The 24867-nt window shown below is 47.8% G+C and overlaps 2 protein-coding genes and 1 long non-coding RNA gene across 5 annotated transcripts in view; 2 read left to right on the forward strand and 1 right to left on the reverse strand.

Annotated features, from left to right (window-relative positions):
- The window catches only part of VPS45 (vacuolar protein sorting 45 homolog), a 59253-nt gene extending 41030 nt beyond the window's left edge, over nucleotides 1-18223 (reverse strand). Inside the window, exons 1-3 of one of the 2 annotated variants that reach the window (XM_081891582.1) lie at nucleotides 18118-18223; nucleotides 1138-1272; nucleotides 177-237 (exon numbers count right to left, since the gene is read on the reverse strand). In XM_081891582.1, coding sequence (XP_081747708.1) covers nucleotides 177-237; nucleotides 1138-1272; nucleotides 18118-18207 — 286 coding nt within the window. In that variant the 5' untranslated portion in view covers nucleotides 18208-18223. Of the gene's footprint in view, nucleotides 1-176; nucleotides 238-1137; nucleotides 1273-3395; nucleotides 3647-18117 lie in introns of those variants that run through there. The other variant, XM_081891581.1, reaches the window with a different exon arrangement.
- LOC309358770 overlaps nucleotides 17501-24867 on the forward strand; it is a 104714-nt gene continuing 97347 nt past the window's right edge. The window contains exon 1 of the long non-coding RNA XR_014163579.1: nucleotides 17501-17901. This is a non-coding gene — a long non-coding RNA (uncharacterized lncRNA). The remainder of the gene's footprint in view (nucleotides 17902-24867) is intronic.
- OTUD7B (OTU deubiquitinase 7B) overlaps nucleotides 20498-24867 on the forward strand; it is a 42353-nt gene continuing 37983 nt past the window's right edge. Inside the window, exon 1 of one of the 2 annotated variants that reach the window (XM_081891385.1) lies at nucleotides 20498-20607. The gene's annotated coding sequence lies outside the window, so the exon portion shown is untranslated. Of the gene's footprint in view, nucleotides 20608-23641; nucleotides 23773-24867 lie in introns of those variants that run through there. The other variant, XM_081891384.1, reaches the window with a different exon arrangement.

Raw genomic sequence — 24867 nt, forward strand, 5'->3', positions numbered from 1 at the left:
CAATCGCCACAACAGCCCTGTGAGGCAGGTTAGGCTGAGAGACGGCAGGGACTGCCCCAAGAGAACTTCATCGCCAAGTGGGGAGATTTGAACTCGAGTCTCTCCCAGGTCCAGCTCTAACCACTACGCCTTGCTGCCAGGAAAACGCAACACACCGAGAGGCTTTCCGTACTTACAAATAAAATAGGTGCTGTATTTCGGACGTCGCAGCTCCTGGATGAGGTAATCCACGTTTTCCTGAAAGGACAACCCATGCAGAAACCACAGTGAGGCGAGAAATCAAGTCCTTAAACCAGTTACAGAAAGCAAAGTATTTCATCTCCCTCTTGGTAATTTTCAAGTTGTTTTATATAGCTATATATTTGGTTGTCGTCGCCCACCTTTAGGGTTTGAAACAGGGTGGATAAAAATCAATGTTTTTTAAATATATATATATATATCAAAAAAACAGATTTTTTTGGATTTAAACTGGATTTTTAAATAAAATGCTTTTGGAGAAAAAAATCTTTCTAAAGATAGTTTTCTATTTAAGTTACATTATAGTCCAAAGGCTATTCAACAGGAAATGAGGGTTTAAGTTTTTCGTGCATGCTAAAACTCAATCCAAGATTGATTGTTTTAATCGTTTAACCACATCAGTTAACAAACATGGATACATATGCTATAATGTTATTGTTTTAGTTAAATAGATTGTTATTAAGGAAGTGATTATTTATCTCTTTCCAATAAAGTACAGCAGGAAAGTTGTCCAAATATAAAGAGTTCACTTATTAAACCTCACAATAATTTCATAATTATCTGTCAATGTATTTCTAATAGCATAGCCAAGTCAGTAATTTCTGATATAACCGTAAAAACTACTCTGAAAATTTATTATTCAAAAAATGAAACCTTCATCTGGTTGTGAATATTAAGATTATACCAGCAAGAATGAGTCTTTCTGTAAAAAAAAATAATGATCTAAATCAAGTCTTACTGACTAGTGGTTTAAACCAAATCCACTCTGGTTTGAAATCAATAAACATGTAAGCTCCAGGGACATGAAGGCTAATGGGGAGAGGGGAGCCCAAAACATCTGGATGGCTCCCCCAGATGTTCCCCCATCTCTGGCACAGGCTCCCTTTTGCCCTGTCTCACCTTGGTGGGTCGCAAGAAGCAGATGGCCTTCAGGTGCTTCATGTTCTCCCGATTGGCTGAATCGATGCGCTCAAAGAGGTACACCTCCTTCTGCAGGATCTCCGACTGTGTGTACACCATGCTCACAATACTGGTCTGCGAGGATAAAAATCAATGATTTATAAAAAATAATAATTAAAAAATCAGATTTTTAAAATTTAAATTGGATATTTTTTCAATTCCTTATGGATTATTTCCCAATACTGAACAGTCTTCACCTGCTGAATAAAGAACAGCAAGGAGGGAGTCAGTCTGGCTTCTCCAGGGAGGGAGCACCAAAGTTGTCTGGGGGGAGCCACCACCGAGAAGGCCCTCTCCCTTGTCCCCACCAAGTGGGTCTGGGAGGGTGGCGGGATTGAAGGACCATCTCCACCCACATCATTCTGCCCGGACGCTGAGGTCCAGCTCCAAGGGCCTTCTGGCGGCTCCCTCACTGCGAGAAGCAAAGTTACAGGGAACCAGGCAGAGGGCCTTCTCGGTAGTGGCACCCGCCCTGTGGAACGCCCTCCCAGCAGATGTCAAGGAAATAAACAACTATTTGACTTTTAGAAGACATCTGAAAGCAGCCCTGTTTAGGGAAGCTTTTAATATTTGATGAATTATTGCATTTTTATCTTTTGTTGGAAGCCGTCCAGAGTAGCTGGGGAAACCCAGCCAGATGGGTGGGGTAAAATAAATTATTATTATTATTATTATTATTAATTAAGAGAAGGTCTTCCACTGAAGGACTCTGATGTTGCAGGACTCGAACTCCCACCGTGTCAGGCTGGCTGGGAGTTGGAGTCCACACCATCTAGGGGGCCATGGAGACACAAAGGAGGGGGTGCGGTCCATTAGAGCAGGGAGTCTTCGAATCACAAAACTGCGGAGTTACAAGGTACCCCTCCCCACAAAGGGCATCAAGTCCAAAGCCCTGCATTCAGGAGAAAGAAAGATCCCCCACACACTGTGACCAATTGAAATGAGGAAACACAAAAGAGTTCAGAGCTGGAAATCAGCTTAATAATAATAATAATTTATTATTTATACCCCGCCCATCTTCTGGCTTGGCTTCCCCAGCCACTCTGGACGGCTTCCAAAAAAAATATTAAAATACTATAATACATCAAACATTAAAAGCTTCCCTAAACAGGGCTGCCTTCAGATGTTTTCTAAAAGTCTGGTAGTTGTTGTTCTCTTTGACATCTGCTGGGAGGGCGTTCCACAGGGCGGGCGCCACCACCGAGAAGGCCCTCTGCCTGGTTCCCTGTAACTTGGCTTCTCACAGTGAGGGAACCGCCAGAAGGCCCTCGGCGCTGGACCTCAGTGTCCAGGCAGAACGATGGGGATGGAGACTCTCCTTCAGGTATACAGGACCGAGGCCGTATACCGTAAGTGGGATGTTGCAAGCCTGCAGACATTTTAGGAAAGCCCCAACCAACAGCTGCAACACAGAATCACCGGAGAACTTTGCCACCTCACTGCCTTTCACCCTAAATTGCATCCAGACGATCCTGGGTCCGAATTCCAGTGGCATCTCCTCCCTGAGACTCTGGCCTGCCACTGCCAGCCAGTGTAATAATAATAATAATAATAATAATAATAATTTATTTGTACCCCGCCCATCTGGCTGGGTTTCCTCAGCCACTCTGGGCGGCTTCCACAAAGACCAAAAATACACTAAGATGTCACACATTAAAAGCTTCCCTAAACAGGGCTGCCTTCAGATGTCTTCTAAAAGTCTGGTAGTTGCTTATCTCTTTGACATCTGGTGGGAGGGCATTCCACAGGGCGGGCGCCACCACCAAGAAGGCCCTCTGTCTGGTTCCTTGTAGCTTTGCTTCTCACAATGAGGAAACTGCCAGAAGGCCCTCAGAGCTGGACCTCAGCGTCCGGACAGAATGATGGGGGTGGAGACGCTCCTTCAGGTATGCTGCAGACATTACTGAGCCCCCATGGGCCAATGATCTCAGTACAAGTCACCTTCACCTGCTCACCTGTTCAAATCAGTCCATTTAGAACCCCCATGAGGACTGGAATCTTGATTTCAGTTTTAGGGGACGGGCTGGATCTGAGTGCCAGAGAGCCCCCGTTTCGCATGCAAAATATCCCCGGCTCCATCCCTGAAGGGCTGGGAATTAACCCTGCCCTGAAACCCCTGGAGGGCCGCTGCTGCTGCCAGCCCGTGCTGGCAACACTGGCGGGTTCCTGCGTTCCTCCTTCCCCCTTTCCGAGCTCACCGTCTCTTTGTCCATCAGAAGCACCTTCATGCCTGTCCCGCTTTCCTCGATCATCTTGGCGATGTACTGTTTGACTGCAAAGACCACGTTCATTTTCCCTCCCGGTGCAAACCCCTTAATTTTTTTTCAAAGAAATGCAACTAAACAGGATCCCCCTTTTTTCCCTTCCTTGCACCAAGCCTGGAAGAGCTACCCAATTTCTCTTCCTCTCTCTCTCTTGGCTCTTGCAATCCTGGGAGCTGTAGTTCTCCAGCTGACTCGGTTGCAGCTGCAAGCAGAGGGAGACTACATCTCCCAGAAGCCTCTGCGCCGCCTCCGCCTACCGGGCTGAAATTGCAAGGTTGGGTTTGCAAAGGAGCAAATCTCATTCGGTGATTCCGCAGCACGCCGAGAGGGGGCGCTTTCAGACCGGAGGAGTCGCTGAGCGAGTTTGCTTTTCTTTCTTGGGAGTATTGATGCTTTTGAATTCTGGTGCTGGAGGAGACTCTGGAGAGTCCCATGGACTGCAAGAAGATCCAACCTCTCCATTGTGAAGGAAATCAGCCCTGAGTGCTCACTGGAAGGACAGATCCTGAAGCTGAGGCTCCAAGACTTTGGCCACCTGATGAGAAGAGAAGACTCCCTGGAAAAGACCCTGATGTTGGGAAAGATGGAGGGCACAAGGAGAAGGGGACGATAGAGGACGAGATGGTGGGACAGTGTTCTCGAAGCTACTAACATGAGTCTGACCAAACTGCGGTAGACAGTGGAAGACAGGAGGGCCTGGCATACTCTGGTCCAGGGGGTCACAAAGAGTCAGACACGACTAAACAACTAAACAACAACAAATGCTATGCGCCCAAGCAAAAAAAAGGGGGGGAGGGAGTATGCTATTCTCAGGGACGTGGGTGGCGCTGTGGGTTAAACCACAGAGCCTAGGACTTGCCGATCAGAAGGTTGGCGGTTCGAATCCCGCGACGGGGTGAGCTCCCGTTGCTCAGTCCCTGCTCCTGCCAACCCAGCAGCTCGAAAGCACGTCAAAGTGCAAGTAGATAAATAGGTACCACTCTGGCGGGAAGGTAAACGGCGTTTCCGTGCGCTGCTCTAGTTCGCCAGAAGTGGCTTAGTCATGCTGGCCACATGACCCGGAAGCTGTACGCCGGCTCCCTCGGCCAATAAAGCGAGATGAGCACCACAACCCCAGAGTCGGCCACGACTGGACCTAATGGTCAGGGGTCCCTTTACCTTTATGCTATGCTCAGCAATGCATCTGAATGCTGCTTGCTGGAAACACCAGGAGAGGAGGCTTGGGTCTTGGGTCCGGATCCTGCCCATGGGCTTCCCATGGGGGCATTTGGTTGACCGCTGTGAGGACAGGATGCGGGGACTAGATGAGCCCCCTTTGACCTGATCCTTACCTCCTTATGCACGGAAATTAAGTACCTTTCTTCCTGGGAGGGAAACCCCGTTGAACAGGGAGAGACTAGGGCAGGCTTTAGGTTTGATGAGGTCCCAAGCTACTGAAGGTAATGGGGCCCGTTATATGTCCAGCTGTCCTTTGACAACAACAAATTGTCCTGTTTTTTGTGCTGAATAAATGCTATACGGTAATTTATGGATCTAATAGGTATCTCAAGCCATTTGCACATGTTGCCGTGCAACCAGTCCATGCAGAATATGTTGTTGTTGTTGCTGTTTAGTCGTTTAGTCATATCCGACTCTTTGTGTAACCCTGGACCAGAGCACGCCAGGCACTCCTGTCTTCCATTGCCTCCCGCAGTTTTTTTTTTTAATAAATTATTTTTATTCAATTTTTCCAATACAAAATTTATACAAATCATACATCTTTTTTATATCCATTCTCTTTTTGACTTCCCTCAACATGCCTGATACTCCTTCCCTTCTTAATTTCTTACACATTTCTAAAACCTTTCTTCAATTATTTTTTATAAATTCTTTTTTTTTTTTACTCATATTCTAACATTTCTTCTCACAGAGCTCCATTAAAGGCTTAGTTGCCATTTGGGGGCCAGATGGCTCGAAGGTCGTATTTTTCAATGCAACTTTTTGGTTCCTGAAATTCATTCTGATTGTGCAGATAAAATATTGTTGTTGTTTAGTCGTGTCCGACTCTTCGTGACCCCCTGGACCAGAGCACGCCACCAGGCACTCCTGTCTTCCACTGCCTCCCGCAGTTTGATCAAACTTATGTTGATAGCTTCGAGAACACCGTCCCACCATCTCGTCCTCTGCCATCCCCTTCTCCTTGTGCCCTCCATCTTTCCCAACATCAGGGTCTTTCCCAGGGAGTCTTTTCTTCTCCAGAGGTGGCCAAAGTCTTGGAGCCTCAGCTTCAGGATCTGTCCTTCCAGTGAGCACTCAGAGCTGGTTTCCTTCAGAATGGAGAGGTTTGATCTTCTTGCAGTCCATGGGACTCTCAAGAGGTACTCATATTAGAACCACTGAAATCAATGGCCACGAAGGGCAACTTAGGTCCATTAATGTCAATGGGTATACGCCGAGTAGAACTTAGTTTGCTGCGAGCTGAACAGTTTCATCCTGGCGTAAAAAACTCAGCTATAGACAGGCAGAGATTGTGCCTTGTTTAAGATCGGGAGGACGGCAAACTTTTAAACCCGTGAGCTAACATTGTCCTTCTAGCTCCCCCCTCCCCAAGATGTCTGATGCTGCAGACAGACGTCCCCGTCGGATTAAACGCCACCTTGGTCAGATCCCAAAAATAAGAGAGTGACGTCATTGGGGCATGACGGGGCATCTTGCTCCTTCTGCGGCAAGGTTTGTGTCTCTGGGGCTCAACCACACGCCTCATTCTTGTGACCCCACAGAAATAAACAGTGGCTGAGAGCAGACAGGGGTCTCTCTCTCCCCCCCCCAAACCACCCTGCTTGGTGGCTGGCAAGTTGCTCGGCTCGAATGCTGCCTTCGAGAAACTGCCTTCTTGCTAGAGTCCTAATCTCCTAACATTTTGAGATTATGTGCTATTCCTGGCACGGCGGGACTGAATTAAAAGAAAGAAAGAAAGAAAGGCGGCTTGTGCGTAATAAACCCAAGCCACCTTCACTTCCCCACCGCTATTTATAGGTTTGCGTGGTTTCATGGATAAATCCTGCCCTCCTGTGCCACTGGACCAACTCTTGTTTATCTTGCGATGGGCAAACCTCACACAGTACAGTAGTTCCTTCCTGGGTCCTGCTGAGTTTTTTTACACAGCCGTCATTTTTGTTTTCCCCCCAAGCTGCCACGATGGAACTCACTGCTGCAGGAGGCCCTTTCCGGCCAGCAAGCTTGAACAGCGTCAGAAAGAGAACTGGACAAATACAGTGGTACCTCAGGTTACATACGCTTCAGGTTACAGACTCCGCTAACCCAGAAATAGTGCTTCAGGTTAAGAACTTTGCTTCAGGATGAGAACAGAAATCGTGCTCCAGCGGCGTGGCAGCAGCAGGAGGCCCCATTAGTTAAAGTGGTGCTTCAGGTTAAGAACAGTTTCAGGTTAAGTACGGACCTCCGAAACGAATTAAGTACTTAACCTGAGGTACCACTGTATCTAAAACATCCTGAAAAGCTCCTCCTTCCTTCTTCTGGCTTTTTTATATGTCACCTCTAAATTCGCATTATCTTTCTCCATTTTGTATATTGTTCTTCTTCCATCTTTGTCCATACGGTGTCTGTATACAAATAAATCTTTCTGTATATACAAATCTTCTTGTCTGTCTATATTCATTTACAAATACTGTTAATTACCTCAATTGCATTTTGTTTTTATTCATATTGTCATTAATGTCCAATAAAATTTCTTTTTATTTTCCCATTATGAGGTTTATTTCCATTCTACTGATTTCACTATTTCACCTTATCCTATATATGACATGTGGGACGCAAGTGGCGCTGTGGGTTAAACCACAGAGCCTAGGATTTGCCGATCAGAAGGTCGGTGGTTCGAATCCCCGAAACGGGGTGAGCTCCCGTTGTTCGGTCCCTGCTCCTGCCAACCTAGCAGTTTGAAAGCACGTCAAAGTGCAAGTAGATAAATAGGTACCACTCCAGCGGGAAGGTAAACAGCGTTTCCATGCGCTGCTCTAGCTCACCAGAAGTGGCTTAGTCTGCTGGCCACATGACCCGGAAGCTGTATGCCGGCTCCCTTGGCCAATAAAGCGAGATGAGTGTCGCAATCCCACAGTCGGCCATGACTGGACCTAATGGTCAAGGGTCCCTTTACCTTTATATATGACATAATTCCCCCCCCCCATCTGGATAGCTCAGTGGGTTAGAGCATATGCTGGTAACACCAAGGTTGACGGTTTGATCCCTGTATGGAATGGCTGCGATACATCCCTGAATTTGCAGAGGGTTGGACTAGATGACCCCAAGGGTGCCGCAATTCTGTGATCCTATGAAATTCATGGAGGATAAAGGGTATCGATGGCTCCCTGCCACAATGGCTGTGCTCTGCCTCCACGGTCAGAGGCAGCGACGCCCCTGGATGCCTGTTGCTGGAAATCGCAGGAAAGGAGAGGGATCTTGTGTTCAAATCCCGCTTGCTGGTTTCCCACAGGCATCTGGTTCGCCGCTGCGAGAACAGGGTGCTTGACTAGAGGGGCCGCTGGCCTGACCCAGCAGGACTCTTCTTTCATTGTTTAATCATTCAGTCGTGTCCGACTCTTTGTGACCCCATGGACCAGAGCACGCCAGGCACTCCTGTCTTCCACTGCCTCCCGCAGTTTGGTCAGACTCATGCTGGTCGCTTCGAGAACACTGTCCCACCATCTCGTCCTCCGTCGTCCCCTTCTCCTTGTGCCCTCCATCTTTCCCAGCATCAGGGTCTTTTCCAGGGAGTCTTCTCTTCTCATGAGGTGGCCAAAGTCTTGGAGCTTCAGCTTCAGGATCTGTCCTTCCAGTGAGCACTCAGGGCTGATTTCCTTCAGAATGGAGAGGTTTGATCTTCTTGCAGTCCATGGGACTCTCAAGACTCTCCTCCAGCACCAGAATTCAAAAGCATCCATTCTTCGGCGATCAGCCTTCTTTATGGTCCAGCTCTCACTTCCATACATCACTACTGGGAAAACCAGAGCTTTAGAGATACGGACCTTTGTTGGCAAGGTGATGTCTCTGCTTTTTAAGATGCTGTCTAGGTTTGTCATTGCTCCCAAGAAGCAGGCGTCTTTTAATTTCGTGACTGCTGTCTCTTCTTACAAACTTCTAAAAATATCACATTCGTTCCCCCCAGGTGTGAGAGTTTTAGTACAGTAAATCAGCTCCAAATTGCCGCATGAATCTTGCTCTGCTAGATTCAACCCCAGCATAATGGCAAACGGCTGCTAGGAAAAAGTGTCTCCCTGAGACCATATATTTGAAAACCCTGTCGCTAACAATGCTATAAAGGAAACATTTACAAGGAAACAAGGCAGCAATTAAAACGACGAGCCCTTTCCGGATACGATTAAAGCGTTTTAAATCACACTAGGCTCCCTGGGGGGAACCCCCCCCCCCCGACAAAATGCAATTATGGACCAGATTAACACACTGCTTATAAGGCAGTGGATACCAGCTTGTTGCACTTTCAGCGATTCACTGATGCATTGGGCTCAGAAACAAACCTTAGGGAGGCGGGGAAAATGTGGTTCCTTTGGGACTTTTTGTGTAAAAAGGGAAATGAATTAATCTGAGACATTGGGATTGGAAGATTGGGAAAACATTGCCTAGCAGAAAATAGATCAGCTGGATGTCATTCTAGAGAGAATATTTAGAATAATTTCTTTTACGCAACTGACAGGACAGCCCTTTTTATTTTTTCCACTCCCTCTTCTCTTCTCTCCTTTTCCTCTGGTTTCCTTTTCTTCAGCATTCTCCAGAAGCTGTATAATGTGTAAAGGTAAAGGGACCCCTGACCATTAGGTCCAGTCATGACCAACTCTGGGGTTGCAGCGCTCTTCTCGATTTATTGGCCAAGGGAGCCGGTGTACAGCTTCCAGGTCATGTGGCCAGCAGGACTAAGCCACTTCTGGCAAACCAGAGCAGCGCACGGAAACACCGTTTACCTTCCCACCGGAGTGGTACCTGTTTATCTACTTGCACTTTGACATGCTTTTGAACTGCTAGGTGGGCAGGAGCAGGGACCAAGCAACGGGGGTTCACCCCGTCGCAGGGATTCGAACCACCGACCTTCTGATCGGCAAGTCCTAGGCTCTGTGGTTTAACCCACAGTGCCATCAGCGTCCCTCTAAAATGTATAATTGTGTCTTTATAACAAATAATAATAAATTTTTATTTTTACCCCGCCCTTCCCGGTTCAAAAACCGGGCTCAGGGCGGCTAACAACAAATGTAAAACACTTTAAAACAATTATAAAAGCAGCATAAAATACAGTATAAAAACATGAATAACAATAAAAATCAATTAGATAATCCCCAGGGGATGCTTTGTGAGAGGTATTCGGCAATCCCCAAGATTATTTGAGGGAAAGCCATGTGCTTTAAATGAAATGTTAAAATGTGCAGTGCGGATGTGACGCATGGATTTACCCAAACGATGGATGTCCTAGATGTTGTAATATTGCGTAATGGTGTACATGGGTTGCCCGGGGACTGAACAGGGGCTTGGAGGCCATAATGAGCTGGACGAGACGCATTCAAGGAGAAGAGGGCTATCGATGGCTACTAACCAACTGGACTAGATCAGGGGTCAGCAAACTTTTTCAACAGGGGGCCAGTCCACTGTCCCTCAGACCTTGTGGGGGGCCGGACTATATTTTGAAAAAAAATAAAAATGAACGAATTCCTTTGCCCCACAAATAACCCAGAGATGCATTTTAAATAAAAGGACACATTCTACTCATGTAAAAACATGCTGATTCCCGGACTGTCCGCGGGCCGGATTGGGAAGGCGAATGGGCCAGATCTGGCCCCTGGGCCTTAGTTTGCCTACTCATGGGCTAGAAGCGTTTCTCAACCTGTTGGTCCCCAGATGTTGTTGGACTACAACTCCCATCATTCCTGAGCTCCAGCCTTGCTAGCTAGGGGTGATGGGAGTTGTAGTCCAACTTCTGGGGACCCACAGGTTGAGAAACATAGCTGTCAACTTTCATATTTGAAAATAAGGGATCAGCAGCCTCACCTGTCCCGGGGGCAGTCTACGGGATATCTAACAATCCGGGATAGCAGCGGGAAATGGCGCTGGAATAAGGGAATTTCCCGCAAAAAAAAGGGAAGGTTGACAGCTATGGTTGAGAAAGGCTGGGCTAAGATGGACTTCCTTTAGTCTGAGCCAGCAACGCCTGATGTTCTTAAGTGTCCGGCTCAGTATAAAGCAGTTTCCGCTCATTCCTGTGGCTCCAACCAGGAGCCTCAGGCTAGGAATTCTGCCTTTGGCTGCAAAAATGAAGCACAGAGGCTTCTCTGCAAATCAGCGCCGGTGTGAATCTCTCTCCTCTCCCCAAATTCGGTCTTATGAAAGGTCACCCCACTGCTGTCCGATTCCACACATAGCTGGGACAAGATCAGCACCGGCCCCCACGAAAGGCCTCACTCCCCCCCCCTTGAGCATCTTCGCGTATCGGGCGGCCATCTGTTCGCGTGTGTTTATCCCCTTTCACTTATCCTCTTTATCGCACTCCTTCCCTTGTGGTGACTTGTGGCCACCGGCGAACTCACGTGATCTCTCCATCAGTCACTGGCTGTCTCGATTCCGGGCTGGGATCATAATCTCCCTTTGTTGAGCTGACACAGAGCATCAGGGGGCAAAATTGCGGCATCTTCTTGCCGTGAGACAGTAAATATCCCTACGAAGCCACCTGCCTTTGGGCCTGAGGAGGAATTGAGCTCGCCCTCCCTGACGTTAGGAAGCTGTTTTCTCCCAGACAGACCCAGTTGTACCTTCAGATGCTGCCAAGGGCAGAATCTGGGCCTTTTGAACGCAAAGCAGGTGCTCTCCTGCTAGCCCTCACGGTTCTAAATCCCTTGGGTACAAACACAACGGGCATTTTCCGCAAGAAAATGCAACAGGTTTTTAAGCATGGAGCAGGGAGACTGGAGTGGGATGCGGGTGGCGCTGTGGGTTAAACCACAGAGCCTAGGACTTGCTGATCAGAAGGTTGGCGGTTCAAATCCCCGCAACAGGGTGAGTTCCCGTTGTTCGGTCCCTGCTCCTATCAACCTAGCAGTTCGAAAGCACGTCAAAATGCAAGTAGATAAATAGGTACCGCTCCGGCGGGAAGGTAAACGGCATTTCCGTGTGCTGCTCTGGTTTGCCAGAAGCGGCTTAGTCGTGCTGGCCACATGACCCGGAAGCTGTACACCGGCTCCCTCGGCCAATAAAGCGAGATGAGCGCCACAACCCCAGAGTCGGTCATGACTGGACCTAATGGTCAGGGGTCTTTTTTTTAAAAAAGGGAGACTGGAAGACAGCTACGGCCTGATGATGCATGACCCCTTTATATGACCTGCTGGGAAGAGTTGCTGATAATAAATATATAATTTATTATTTATACCCCGCCCATATGGCTGGGTTTCCTCAGCCACTCTGGGCGGCTTCCAACCAAATATTAAAAACAAAACAGTGTCAGACATTAAAAACCTCCCTAAACAGGGCTGCCTTCAGTTGTCCTTTAAAAGTAAAATAGTTGTTTATTGCCTTGACATCTGGTGGGAGGGCGTTCCACAGGGTGGGTGCCACCACTGAGAAGGCCCTCTGCCTGGTTCCCTGTAACTTGGCTTCTTGCAGTGAGGGAACCGCCAGAAGGCCCTCGGCACTGGACCTCAGTGTCCGGGCTGAGTGATGGGGGTGGAGACGCTCCTTCAGGTATATAGGAACAAGGCTGTTTAGGGCTTGAAAGGTCAGCACCAACACTTTGAATTGTGCTCAGAAACGTAAAGCATGCGAGGCTCTGATGACTGGCCCCAAATCACCCCGTGAACATGATGGGTAAACTGCTTTGTGAGCAGAGAAGGCCCCTCCATCTCCTGTATCTCCAGAAATATCCCCCAATTCTGAAAACCCGGAGAAGCACTGCCAGTCAGTGCAGACAATGCTGGGTAGGCAAACCTCAATGGATTGCTTTGGTATAATGCAGTTTCCTATGTTCCTGCTTTAGTGATGTATGGAAGTGAGAGCTGGACCATAAAGAAGGCTGATTGCTGAAGATTGAATGCTTTTGAATTATGCTGCTGGAGGAGACTCTGGAGAGTCCCATGGACTGCAAGAAAATCAAACCGATCCATTCTGAAGGAAATCAGCCCTGAGGGCTCACTGGAAGGACAGATCGTGAAGCTGAGGCTCCAAGACTTTGGCCACCTCATGAGAAGAGAAGACTCCCTGGAAAAGACCCTGATGTTGGGAAAGATGGAGGGCACAAGGAGAAGGGGACAACAGAGGACGAAATGATTGGACAGTGTTCTCAAAGCTACCCGCGTGAATTTGACCAAACTGCGGGAGGCAGTGGAAGACAGGAGGGCCTGGCGTGCTTTGGTCCAGGGGGTCACGAAGAGTCAGACACAACTAAATGACTAAACAACAACAACAAATGTTCCTGCTTAAATCTACTCTTTATGCAACACCACGAGGACTGGAATCTTGCCCATCCTTTTAGGGAAAGGGTTTGTCGCTCAGGGTGGAACATCCCCTGATGGGTCTGGGAATGTCACCTGCCTGCAGGTCCCGATTTGGGTTTGATGAGGCCCCAGGCTACTGAAGGTAATGGGGCCCTTTATATGTCCAACTGTCCTTTATCACAACAAATTGTCGCTGTTTTTTGTGTTGAATATATGCTTTATGGTCATTTATGGACCTCACGGGTATCTAAAGCAATTTGCACATCACAAAATGTGTATTTTATCAAAGTAATTGATATAGAAATGAGCAAACCAGTGATATTTTAGGGAGCAGGCTAGCAGGCAGGGCCCATGACTTACATCATAGGAGCCTACACAACACAAAACACTGTTGCTGTACGTAGGCTTTATTTTATTTGTTTTTTATCTTATGTTTTGCAAATGTACATCCAGTTTTTTTCTTCAATTTTTTGGGGGGGGCCTCCAAGAGAGTGGGTCCCTAAGCTATAGCTTGTTTAGCTTATATGTAAATCTGGCACTGCCTTCCTGAAACCTTGGGAAAGAAGAGGTTGTCATTACATGTGGCTGTCACTCACAGAGAGCAGGGAAAGTGCGCTGCAACATTTTGCTAGATAGCTGAATCTGCCTTTGTCCCAGCCGAGGCCTGTAGATTTGTCCAAAATGCCTCTCTGACCGTTTAAGCATGAAAGGACATACAGTGGTACCTCGCACTAAGTACTTAATTCATTCCGGAGGTCTGTACTTAACCTGAAACTGTTCTTAACCTGAAGCACCACTTTAGCTAATGGGGCCTCCTGCTGCTGCTGCGCCGCCAGAGCACAATTTCTGTTCTCATCCTGAAGCAAAGTTCTTAACCTGAGGTACTATTTCTGGGTTAGCGGAGTCTGTAACCTGAAGCGTATGTAACCTGAGGTACCACTGTATTACAGTTGTATGAAGGGCTCCCCCACCACCTGTCAGTGTGTGTCGAATCAGCTGACTGATCAAGTTATGCTGTATTTGGATGTTTTCAGTTAAAAAAAATATGAACAGTTTAAATGCACTTTAGAATACACAAGTGCTCCCCCAAAATGGGCAGCCCTGCCCCCTTGGGGGTGGGATTACCTAGGTGGGCACTAAGGACCAAGGGGGCAGCATGGGGGCACTGGAAATGATAATGTTGTTGTTGCTGCTGCTGCTGCTGCTGTTATTATTCTCAGGTAGGTAGCCATGTTGGTCTGACGCAGTCAAAATAAAATAATTTCTTTTTGTCCAGTAGCACCTTAGAGACCAACTAAATTTGTTCTGAGTGCAGTGGTACCTCAGGTTAAGTACTTAATTCGTTCCGGAGGTCCGTACTTAACCTGAAACTGTTCTTAACCTGAAGCACCACTTTAACTAATGGGGGCCTACTGCTGCCGCCACGCCGCTGGAGCACGATTTCTGTTCTCATCCTGAAGCAAAGTTCTTAACCTGAAGCACTATTTCTGCGTTAGCGGAGTCTGTAACCTGAAGCGTATGTAACCTGAAGCGTATGTAACCTGAGGTACCACTGTATAAGCTTTAGTGTGCACGCACACTTCTTCAGATACCTTCAGATATTCTTCTGGTATCTGAAGAAGTGTGCATGCACACGAAAGATTATACCCAGAACAAACTTAGTTGGTCTCTAAGGTATTATTATTATTGGATTATTTTTATACCATCCTTCAAATGATCCAAGGGTGGTTCACAAGATAGAAGCACAAATAGTTAAAGCAGATTTCATACTCCTGCTAAGTGCCTTTAAACCAGACATTGATGTAGGAGTGTGTAGAAACTAGCCTAGTCGTCTTGCTAAATGACCCTCAGACTTTGAAAAAGCTGGTATCACTTGATCAAGTTCATCTGTTTTGCTGAATTGATTAAACTAAGTAGTTTTAATTGGATCTGGAATAAGTGTGCAATTAATGGTTACTGTTTGGAATTCTTAGTGCGTCATGAAAACTGCTTTTCTGAGTTACTGCTATTTATAGGATAGGATAGGATAGGATAGGGTGCACTAGGGGACCAAGGGGACGGTGGACTAAAAAGTTTGGGATCCACTGCTTGAGATGCTTTTGCTCAACACTATGAAAAGCGTTTTGTCAATGTACCTGCTCTCCCCCCTCCAGCCCAAACAGAATGCAAACAGCTCTGTTTCCTATTGATTTGTATAAAACAGCAGGCCAGCCTTGCAAACAAGACTTCCTCTCACCCCACCCAAATTGCACAAACATTGCAGCAGAGTGGAGAAGCCCCCCCCCCCCGCCACGGCGTTTAATATTTTGTATAAAAAGCTAAGGAAACAAAACTCAAGCCCGTCTCATCGGGGGACCGGACTCGCAAAGCACAGAGCTCTCTTTCATTGCTGGACTTTTCTGTGTCCCCAGAAATGATAAACAATCCTTTTGTCTGGGACATAAACAACGGCTGGGGGAGAACAAAGCCGGTGATTCACTTTGCGGGTCAGCTGAGGCGCCCATGTGACCGCTCCCACCCTAGCTTCCTGCTCCCACTGAAGTGAGGCTGATGCCGACTGAAGCAGAGAGGTCCCTTCAGAGAGCGAGGGTTCGCTCTGAAAGCTCTCCGGGTGGGCTTAGCCTGGGGATCAGGACGGATTGGTCAGTGCCAGGAACGTCCTGGATATGGGGGAGCAATGGGCCTTCCCATCACCCCTGGAGAAGTGCAACCAGGACACCTTACATGTCCATGATGCATTGATTAATTGCAATTATTTTTAAATGGGGTAGGGCTGTCAGGTTACAGCATCCTGGAAGGGAAGGCTATGCAATGGCTACTAGTGATCACGTTTCTGAATACCAATAGCTGGAGACTGCAAGAAGGGAGAGAGTAGTGTTGTGCTCAGGTACTTTTTGGGGCTGTTCTTACAACCAACTGGGCGGCTGCTGTGATAACAGGATGCGGGACTATATGGGCCACTGAGAGCACATCTTATGTTCTTATCTGGGCGAAGCTTGACTCCTGGCAGTTCCCCCTCATTTTAAGAAAGGAAAGACACCTCCAGGGATGTAGGCTGACCACGTTGACACCTCCAGGGATGTAGGCTGACCATGTTGTTCCAAACCAGCACAGGACCAGGTGCTTGAAAACAACATGGCCTTTACTTGGTCAAGAAAGTCGACATAGCCTATAAACTTTAAAACGAAAGCTGTACCCTTGCAGTGGAACGTACAACTTTAAGACGATCACTTTATAAAATAGATATTGTAAACAGCGGCCAGTGGTTAGGTCTCCCTTCACAATGCAGCTTGGCCAACTAATGTGTGTAAACACATCGTTTGGTGGTGATACCAAACAGGCTGGATTATTTCCAGACCAGTGGTCCACATGCCCTAAAGCGGGATAAAATATACAGCTTACACTGGGCATGTGTCTCTTCCATGACCACATCTCTCCAGACAGGGCTGGGAATGTCTCCTGCCTGAAACTCTGAATCTACACTGCCAGTCAGTGTAGACAGTACTGAACTAGATGGATCCATGCTCTGACTCAATATAAAGCAGTTTCCTATGGCTACATGTTGGAGGAGAGGGAGCCGAGGATCCAAGCATTCTTGTTTTGTCTGTACAGTGGTACCTCGGGTTAAGTACTTAATTCGTTCCGGAGGTCTGTTCTTAACCTGAAACTGTTCTTAACCTGAAGCACCACTTTAGCTAATGAGGCCTCCCGCTGCCGCCATGCCGCCGGAGCAAGATTTCTGTTCTCATCCTAAGGCAAAGTTTTTAACCTGAAGCACTAGTTCTGGGTTAGCGGAGTGTATAACCTGAAGCGTATGTAACCTGAAGCGTATGTAACCTGAGGTACCACTGTATATTTCTTCAAAATAACCCACTGCGTCTTTGGCTGCGGGTCTTTGAACGCCACAAAAACAGAACCCCGAACGTGATGGGCGATTCCGTCACAGATGTCATGGGAGGCTTCAGGCGTGCAGAGAATCCAGAGCAATCCTGGCTTTTATCATCTAATCCCCGCGGCTGGAGGACCAGCCAGCAGAATGGCCTCGTCTGCCCGGGGTGTATTGATTTCTCCCCCTGCTGCTGACTTTCTATAATGGCTCAGATGAGGCCCTCTGAGGCTAGTCAGGATTTATCACTCTGGTGCTGAGCAGGAAAGGGAGAGATCGCTTGCTCCCAGGGGGAGCGGGCAGGCCTGCCGAAAACACCAGCCCCCCCCCAAACACTTCCACCTTCCTCTACGCTTTCCCTACGACTCAAGACAACCTACTTTCTGAGCATTCATTCTGACTTGTTTGCACAAAGCTTACGCAGTGGTTAGACCGTGTCTGGTTTATGTTTCCCCCCGTTCAGCTTGCAGGATGTTCCCATTAGTCATTCATCCTACACTTTCATTCTGCTCCACTTTCCTAACCCCAGAAAGTCTGGCTTTCTTTTTTTTTTTAAAGAGCATCTGTTGGCAATATGGCAGAAGTGGGCATCCTTAGGGCATCCAGGAGCTGGATATGGCCTTCCAAGTTTCTCTCGGGACTCCTCCCAGCTATCCCCCTTTCCCTTTCTCCTTGAGCATTTCTGTCTGGCTGAATTGTTTCACTGAACTCTGATGTTGCCCCTTTGCTTGCCTGGGTGGGGGATAGAGAAGGGTGTTCGAGCATAGAGACTAGCTCACTGCACAAAGGTAAAATTAGCATCCGTTGCTCCACCTACTTTTTGCCTCTGGCTCCACTCACTGCTGGGAATGTGTTACGCTAACGTGATAGAGTGCTTTTATCGGCTTCAATTACACAAACCTACATTTCCAGAGGGATGCGGGTGGCGCTGTGGGTTAAACCACAGAGCCTAGGACTTGCCAATCAGAAGGTCGGCGGTTCGAATCCCCGCGACGGGGTGAGCTCCCGTTGCTCGGTCCCTGCTCCTGCCAACCTAGCAGTTTGAAAGCATGTCAAAGTGCAAGTAGATAAATAGGTACCGCTCTGGCGGGAAGGTAAAACGGCGTTTCCATGTGCTGCTCTGGTTTGCCAGAAGCGGCTTAATCATGACTCGGAAGCTGTCTGTGGACAAACGCTGGCTCCCTTAGCCTATAGAGCGAGATGAGTCAGTCACGACTGGACCTAATGGTCAGGGGTCCCTTTACCTTATATTTCCAGAACATGCTTGAATCCCTCCTGCAAACATCCCCACAGCCTGGAGGCGACCCAAAAACACTTGACCTACTGCAGCGGCTCGCCAAGCGTTTTTCGGCAAAAGGTTCGCTGCAGCACGAAATGTCATCGCTGGTTCTGTTGGGAAAATCAACACAGGAGATGCAGGGCTCGGGAACAGAGAAAAAAGATCATTAGGCTAGCCCACGAGGGCAAATGGAGCACTGTCCCATTGTGAGGAGGGAGCCAGCAATAAACCACATAGTGCAAGTTGGAGTTGCAAAACCACGAGCTGCACGGGCCTAATGAGCACAGCAACTCATCTCCGGGAAGGCCTGCCCCCTCAAGCAGCTGCTGAGACCAAAGGTCCCCACAGCTAAGTCTCCTCCTTTCCAGGGTTTTTTAAAAGCAATCCGAGACTGCGCCGGCATGCAGCCAACCTCTCCTCTGCCCTTTTCATGCCTCTTCTGGTTCTGGGAGACAAACAGGGAGGGGAAGGTGGAGCATAGTCGCTGCGGCTGGCAGCCACTTTTGCAGTTGGTGTAGCATAGTGTCTAAGAAGAGTAAGCTGGGAACCAGGAAGCTGTTGGTTCAAATCTCACCAAGCAACTCTTGTTTGAGAGCCAGTGGTTAGACAGTTGTTTGTATAATAATATTTATTAACATTTCAAAAGATTACAAACATAAGAAAAAAAAGTAATAAAACAAAAAATTACAAAAAACTGAAAAATCAAAAAATTAAAAACAAATCAATTTTTCCATAGCTTATCTTTCATTTACTTGTTTCCTTGACCTCCTCACACCTCCCTTTTTTGTATTCTAGTTCAATTAGTTAATTCAGCAAATCCTTTCCATCTTTGTTTTTATCTTAATCATTTATCTTGATATGTTGTGACTTTACATTCTCACCTGTTGACAACCCATTTTTACATACTCCTTTATAACATTACTGCTAAAACCACATAACTTCATTCCAGCATCCTTCTAACATTCCTTAATTTTGAAGTGTTTCTGTAGATAGTCTTTAAACTTCTTCCAACCTTCTTCTACCGATTCTTCTCCCTGGTCTCGGATTCTGCCAGTCATTTCCGCCAATTCCATGTAATCCATCACCTTCATCTGCCATTCTTCCTTGGTGGGTAAATCTTGTGTCTTCCAATACTTTGCGATGAGTATTCTTGCTGCTGCTTTAGCGTACATAAAGAAAGTTCTGTCCTTCTTTAGCACCAATTGGCCGACCATGCCCAGGAGAAAGGCCTCTGGTTTCTTCAAAAAGGTATATTTAAATACCTTCTTCATTTCATTATAGATCATCTCCCAGAAAGCTTTAATCCTTGGGCACGTCCACCAAAGGTGAAAGAATGTACCATCAATCTCTTTACATTTCCAACATTTATTATCAGGCAAATGATAGATTTTTGCAAGCTTGACTGGTGTCATGTACCACCTGTATATCATTTTCATAATATTCTCTCTTAAGGCATTACATGCCGTAAACTTCATACCTGTGGTCCATAACTGTTCCCAGTCAGCCAACATAATGTTATGTCCAACATCTTGTGCCCATTTAATCATAGCAGATTCCACCGTTTCATTGGTTAGACAGTTGGACCTAGGAGGCCATGGTTCGAATGCCCCCCTCTCAGCCACCGGGTGTGACCTTGAGCCAACCATTGCCTCTCAACCCAACCTACCTCGCAGGGTTGTTGTGGGGATTAAACGAGGATGGGGAGAACCCTGCATGTATGCCACCTTGAGCTCCTTGGAGAAAAAGGTGGGATAGGAATACAATAAAGAAATAAGATATAGGATTGCCTTTCCAGGCATTTGGGGCACCGACGAAACTACGCAGAGCCTAACATGAGCCCTCAAGAGCCTCCAAGAATGAAAGAGCCCCCAGCAAATCTGAGCAAACCCTGCAGGGCTTCAAACCCAGAGGCTGGAGAAGCAATCTCAAATTCCAGCACGGCTGGCTCCAAGCCCCACGACTTTCCTTTAAGAAGCTTCATCCATCCTCCTTGCCTTTGGAAAAGATAAGGCAAACGCCACAAGCTGACCCCTGTGCATAGTCCGCATGCTTTGCCTGTCAACGCTCCTGGCAGCCCACGACCAGGAGAATGCAAAGCACCCGTCCGCCCTTGGACCGTACGGGACGCGCCGTCCCGCTCCTTACAGGGGGCCCAAGTGCCAGAGGGCTGCCCACAGGCCCATTGTTCCCTGGAGCCCGGAGCTTCAGCTGTTGTTGGCAGCGACAAGGATCTGATGATTTCACAGCAGCAGAGGCAAATTCCCTTGGTCAATAAGACTAGCGAGCCTTTCAAGACAGAGCTGGGGGGTAATAAGTCCAGAGGCCGCTGCCTCTGCAACCTTCCATCGCAATCCTGACGATCCGTCAAAGGGATTCTCTAGAAAGTGTCTAAGTTTATTCTTTATAGGGAACAGTGATACGGCAACCCAAAACTCCCCAGCCCTGCAAATCTCTCTCTGGAGAGCCACCAAAGTCTGGGCCTGTTCATTTTCTGGAAGTGAAGTAAGTGGGGGGTTTTCTATTTCATGATGTTTTGCATTCCTGGGCAAGATTTAAGTTGCACGTGTATGTTGATAACCTGCATTTCTTTCCTAGTGAGAGCATTATTTGCATATTGTTACCTAACTCCTAGCTCCAAATATTTGCAAGTCCCTTTTTTTTGTCTCTCTCTGGCTGTAAAGTACCCAAGTTTTCAGTCGTTATCTGGTTTTAAATAAGCCCTGGAATAGGTCAATATGGGCAGCACTTTAAAGTCCTCCTAGACAGTGAGATTTGGCTAGAGGGGGCTCTTTTACCGTAAATTTAGTGTTTAACATATGTATTGAATGTAAAGTTGGGGGAAAGGAAAGCCCCAAGTCATAAAAAGAAGCTTGAAAAATACTTTCTGGGGTGTTGGGTGAGAGGGTTGCTACCAAAAAGTAAGCAGGCTATTGCTAAAAACATCAAGAAGTCCACACTGACAATTTTTGTCATGTCAACTCAAGGAGATAGTTTTGCACTAAGTACCCTAAAGTCACAGGATATTAAATTTAGCTTTGAGATAGACTCAACCTAACATTCTTGGGCTAACATTCAGGATAAAGGCTGACCCAGACACCAAGGGCTTGTTAGGTTTATTGAAGAAGAAAACCATTTAACATTTTTTTAATTGTTATTGCTATTTTTAATCTGTTATTTATTGCATAAGCGAATTCAAGCTGGCTCATGTACCCCTCCTCCCCATTTTATTCTAACAACTCTGTGAGGTACGCTAGGCTGAGAGGCTGTGAGTGGCCCAAGGTCACCCAGTCACCTTCATGGGCGAGTGGAGATTTGAACCTGGGTCTCCCAAGTCCTAGTCCAACTCTAACCACTACACAGCAGTGTAACACCAGCATTAGCCAGCTTGCAACCCAGCCCTCTGATGATAATCAGGGTATCTTAAAAAACCAAATGGGGGTGTAGTCTGCATTGCTGGGTTTGGAATTTGCACCACTGGGTCCAGTCTATACCCTCATGTTCCATACATTTTTAGCTGTACCGCTATGGAGATAACATGAAAAAGAGATATTGTATGCATTGCTTTGCTGTTCACAGCAAAATCAAGTATTGTGACGCTTCAAAGACTAGGGTCCAAGCTTACCTGTGAGTACGCCTCATCTTGAACTTAAGGCACCACCTCTGTCATTTTCGCACCAACTGAAAATCTCCCTTTTCCAGCAAGTCTTTTAAGCAGAGAGATTTCCCAGTCTTGCATCTGTACTGGAATTGTTTTAAAAGATGCTTTCAGATGTTTGTATCACCTGTCTGCCTGCTGCCCTGTGTTCCTTTGGAAGAGGGGGATATGCGTTGTTGTTGATGATGATGATGTTGTTACAGCTGATCAAACTGGCATAGGATTGCACTGTAACAAATTTATGATGGTATAAGGCTGCTTTCGTTAATCAGAGGGTTGGCAAAATCCCTCCGCCAAGGATAGGGAACACTTTGTGGCCCCTCCAGATGTTGCTGGACTCTCAATTTCATTGTCATTCCTGTCCACTGACTATACTGACTGGATCTGATAGAAGATGGGAGTTCAGCAGCAGAAATAGTGGCAAGGAAACACAAAATTCAGAGTGAATGGTCATTGGGCTAATTTGTCAACCTGGTGCCCCGTGTACTTTGTTGGGACTCCCACCAGCCCAGCCAGGATTGCCAGGGTTCAGTCAGTGGTGATGAGAGTTAAGAGTCCAACAACATCTGGAGGGCACCAGGTTGGGGAAGGCTTTGACTGACGTGTCATGGATTGTCAGGTTCTTTTGCATTTTATTAACTGTTCTCTCACTCTCTCTACACCCACGCTTCTACAATACACAGCTGCCCACGCAGGTTAACATTCCCTACCTCTGACGGAACAGATGCCATTCCACGGAATCTGATGTCCGTCAACAACATTGCGTGGGTCTAAGATGCCACAAGGCTCTTCTTTGATTTTGCACTGGAAGTATAATGAAAATACTAAAGAAATAAGTTATCTACATTATGTCATTAATTTATTATATAATTATTTTCACAGCCAAACCGAACTACAGACCAGTAATATTTATATATATATTTCTGTGTATAAGACCAGGTTTCCTCCCCCTAAAAAATAATGTCAAAAATTAGGGGGCGTCTTATACATGGATATATCTCCCCCTATTTTCTTAAATCTGAGTCCCCCAAAACAGGGGGCATCTTATACATGGGAAAGTCATATAGACGGAAAAATACGAGGTGTGTATGTGTATAATATAAATAAATATAAACACTTATTTATTGGTGACATTTCAGAGCCAACCAAGCTCTCAAAAAAATGATAATTTATTTGGGCGCTTTTCATGGCAAAGCCCTCAATAATTTGTCATTTTTTTAAAGGGGTAAGCCCTCATAGAACAGAAGTAATAACATCTTTAAAATGTCAGTTTTTTTTAAAATCAGTCGCTTTCCGGTCAAGCCATCAGAGAGAAAGGATAATAAAGCATTTTTTCCCTTTTTTTTAAGCCGCAGGAGGGGGAAAGTGACGAGGCCGAGGCGACTCCCTCCTTTCCCTCCCCCGCCCCTCCGTGTGGGCGTGGCCAAGGGGGACACGTGAACATCTCCCCTCGGTGGGCGTGGCCCCCTTCCCAGCCCAGTCCGCCCATTGGCTCGCCCTAACAACGGCGACCGGCTGAGGGCGGGGGAGCGAAAGGGAAAGGAAGCCGCCGCCGTCCCCGCTTTAAACGCCTCCGGGCGGAAAACGCAGCCTACGCGCTCGGGTTCCGGGGCGAAGGCGGGGGGCGCGCGAGCGGCGGGACGCTCCGGAGTGGCGCACACGCGCAGAAAGCGACTGAGAGAGAAGCGACTGAGGGAAAGAAAGAGAGAGAGAGAGAGAGAAAGGCACATATCTCCACACACCCGCCTGACTTTTTAAATTCTGTAACTGAATTTCGCAGCGTTTAATCCCCCCCGCCCGCGCTTTCTTCCGTCTCCGGCGGCTGAGGAGACCCGTGAGGGGACCGTAGGGCGGCCTGGGCTGAGTCTCCGCCCGTCGTCCTCCCTCGGCCGGTGGGGGGGGGGGACGAGGTCCCCTCAAAAGAAGACTTTCCACACCTTTCCCCTCAGAGCCGGCGGCGGCCCTGCGAGAGGAGCTGGGGATGGCGGCGGCGGCGGCGGACGACGACAAGGGTAAGCGGCGCTCGCCTCAGACTGAGGGCGGCCGAGGGGAGACGAGCGCCCTCCCTCTTCCCCTCAGAACTTTCTCGCGCGCTCTGGCCACGCCCCTTCCGAACGGCCCCCACCCCCCGCGAACGCTCCAAACGGCGGCCCCCTCCCCCTTCCCCCCTCCCAATATCACGCCACACCTGGCGCCCCTCCCCTTCGGAACGCCCGAGGGGACGGTCGCTCTCGCCACGCCCACCACCCGCCCCTCCCTCGGGATCGCTCGCGGCCACGCCCCTTCGTAGAACGGTTTCGTGGCTCCTCCCTTTTTTTCGGAGTTGACAACCCCGGGATCTTTCTCTCTTGGCCCCTCCCCTTTAAAAAACCGGGGGGCGGGGTTCTATCTTGCTCCGCCCACTCTCTTGCTCCCCTACCTCTCTCCCTGTTCCATCTCCCTAAGGCAGTGGTGTCCAAACTTTTTTCAAAGAGGGCCGGATTTGATGAAGTGAAGGGCCGTGAGGGCCGACCAAAGTTGTGAACTTTTTTTAAGGATTGAAGTTGTTGAGGTGTTTTTTTTTAGGATTTTACCCCAGGAAATAAACTGCCAAAGGGGCCGGATTAGGCCCCCAAAACGGGTTTTGAACATGCCTGCCCTAAAGTAATCTGGGCGTTGTTACTTTTATTGTTAATTCTCGGCCTCTGTGGCTCCTCCCATTTGCTCTGGCTCCGCCCTCAATCTCCCCTAGCCCCTCCCCTTTAGAACCTTCAGGCTTCCTTAACCCCGCCCCAACTTCATAAAGCCCTGCCTTCCTGTGTGATCTTGTTCGCCCCCATATGAGCTACCCTAAAGCCTCATCCCCATTCCTCCCAGAGCTCCTGAGCCTCCTGCTTTCCCCAAATTCTCTCTCCCAGCAGTCCTCTCCATTCCCTTTCTTGTGTCCCTCATTGCTCACTCTTCTCTCTCCTCCTTCCACCTTAGAAGCCCCCACCCCAAACTCATGGTTTCTTAGCTTGAAGAACCACCCAGCCTTGCTGACCTATTGGGTCCCGCAGCCTTCAAGGTCTGCGTACGCCATGTGGCCTTTTCTCAAATGCATGGTTGTTATCTTAGTCACTTTCATT

This window comes from Podarcis melisellensis (assembly GCF_964234715.1).
Source record: "Podarcis melisellensis genome assembly, chromosome: 16".
NCBI classification, from domain to species: Eukaryota; Metazoa; Chordata; class Lepidosauria; order Squamata; family Lacertidae; genus Podarcis; species Podarcis melisellensis.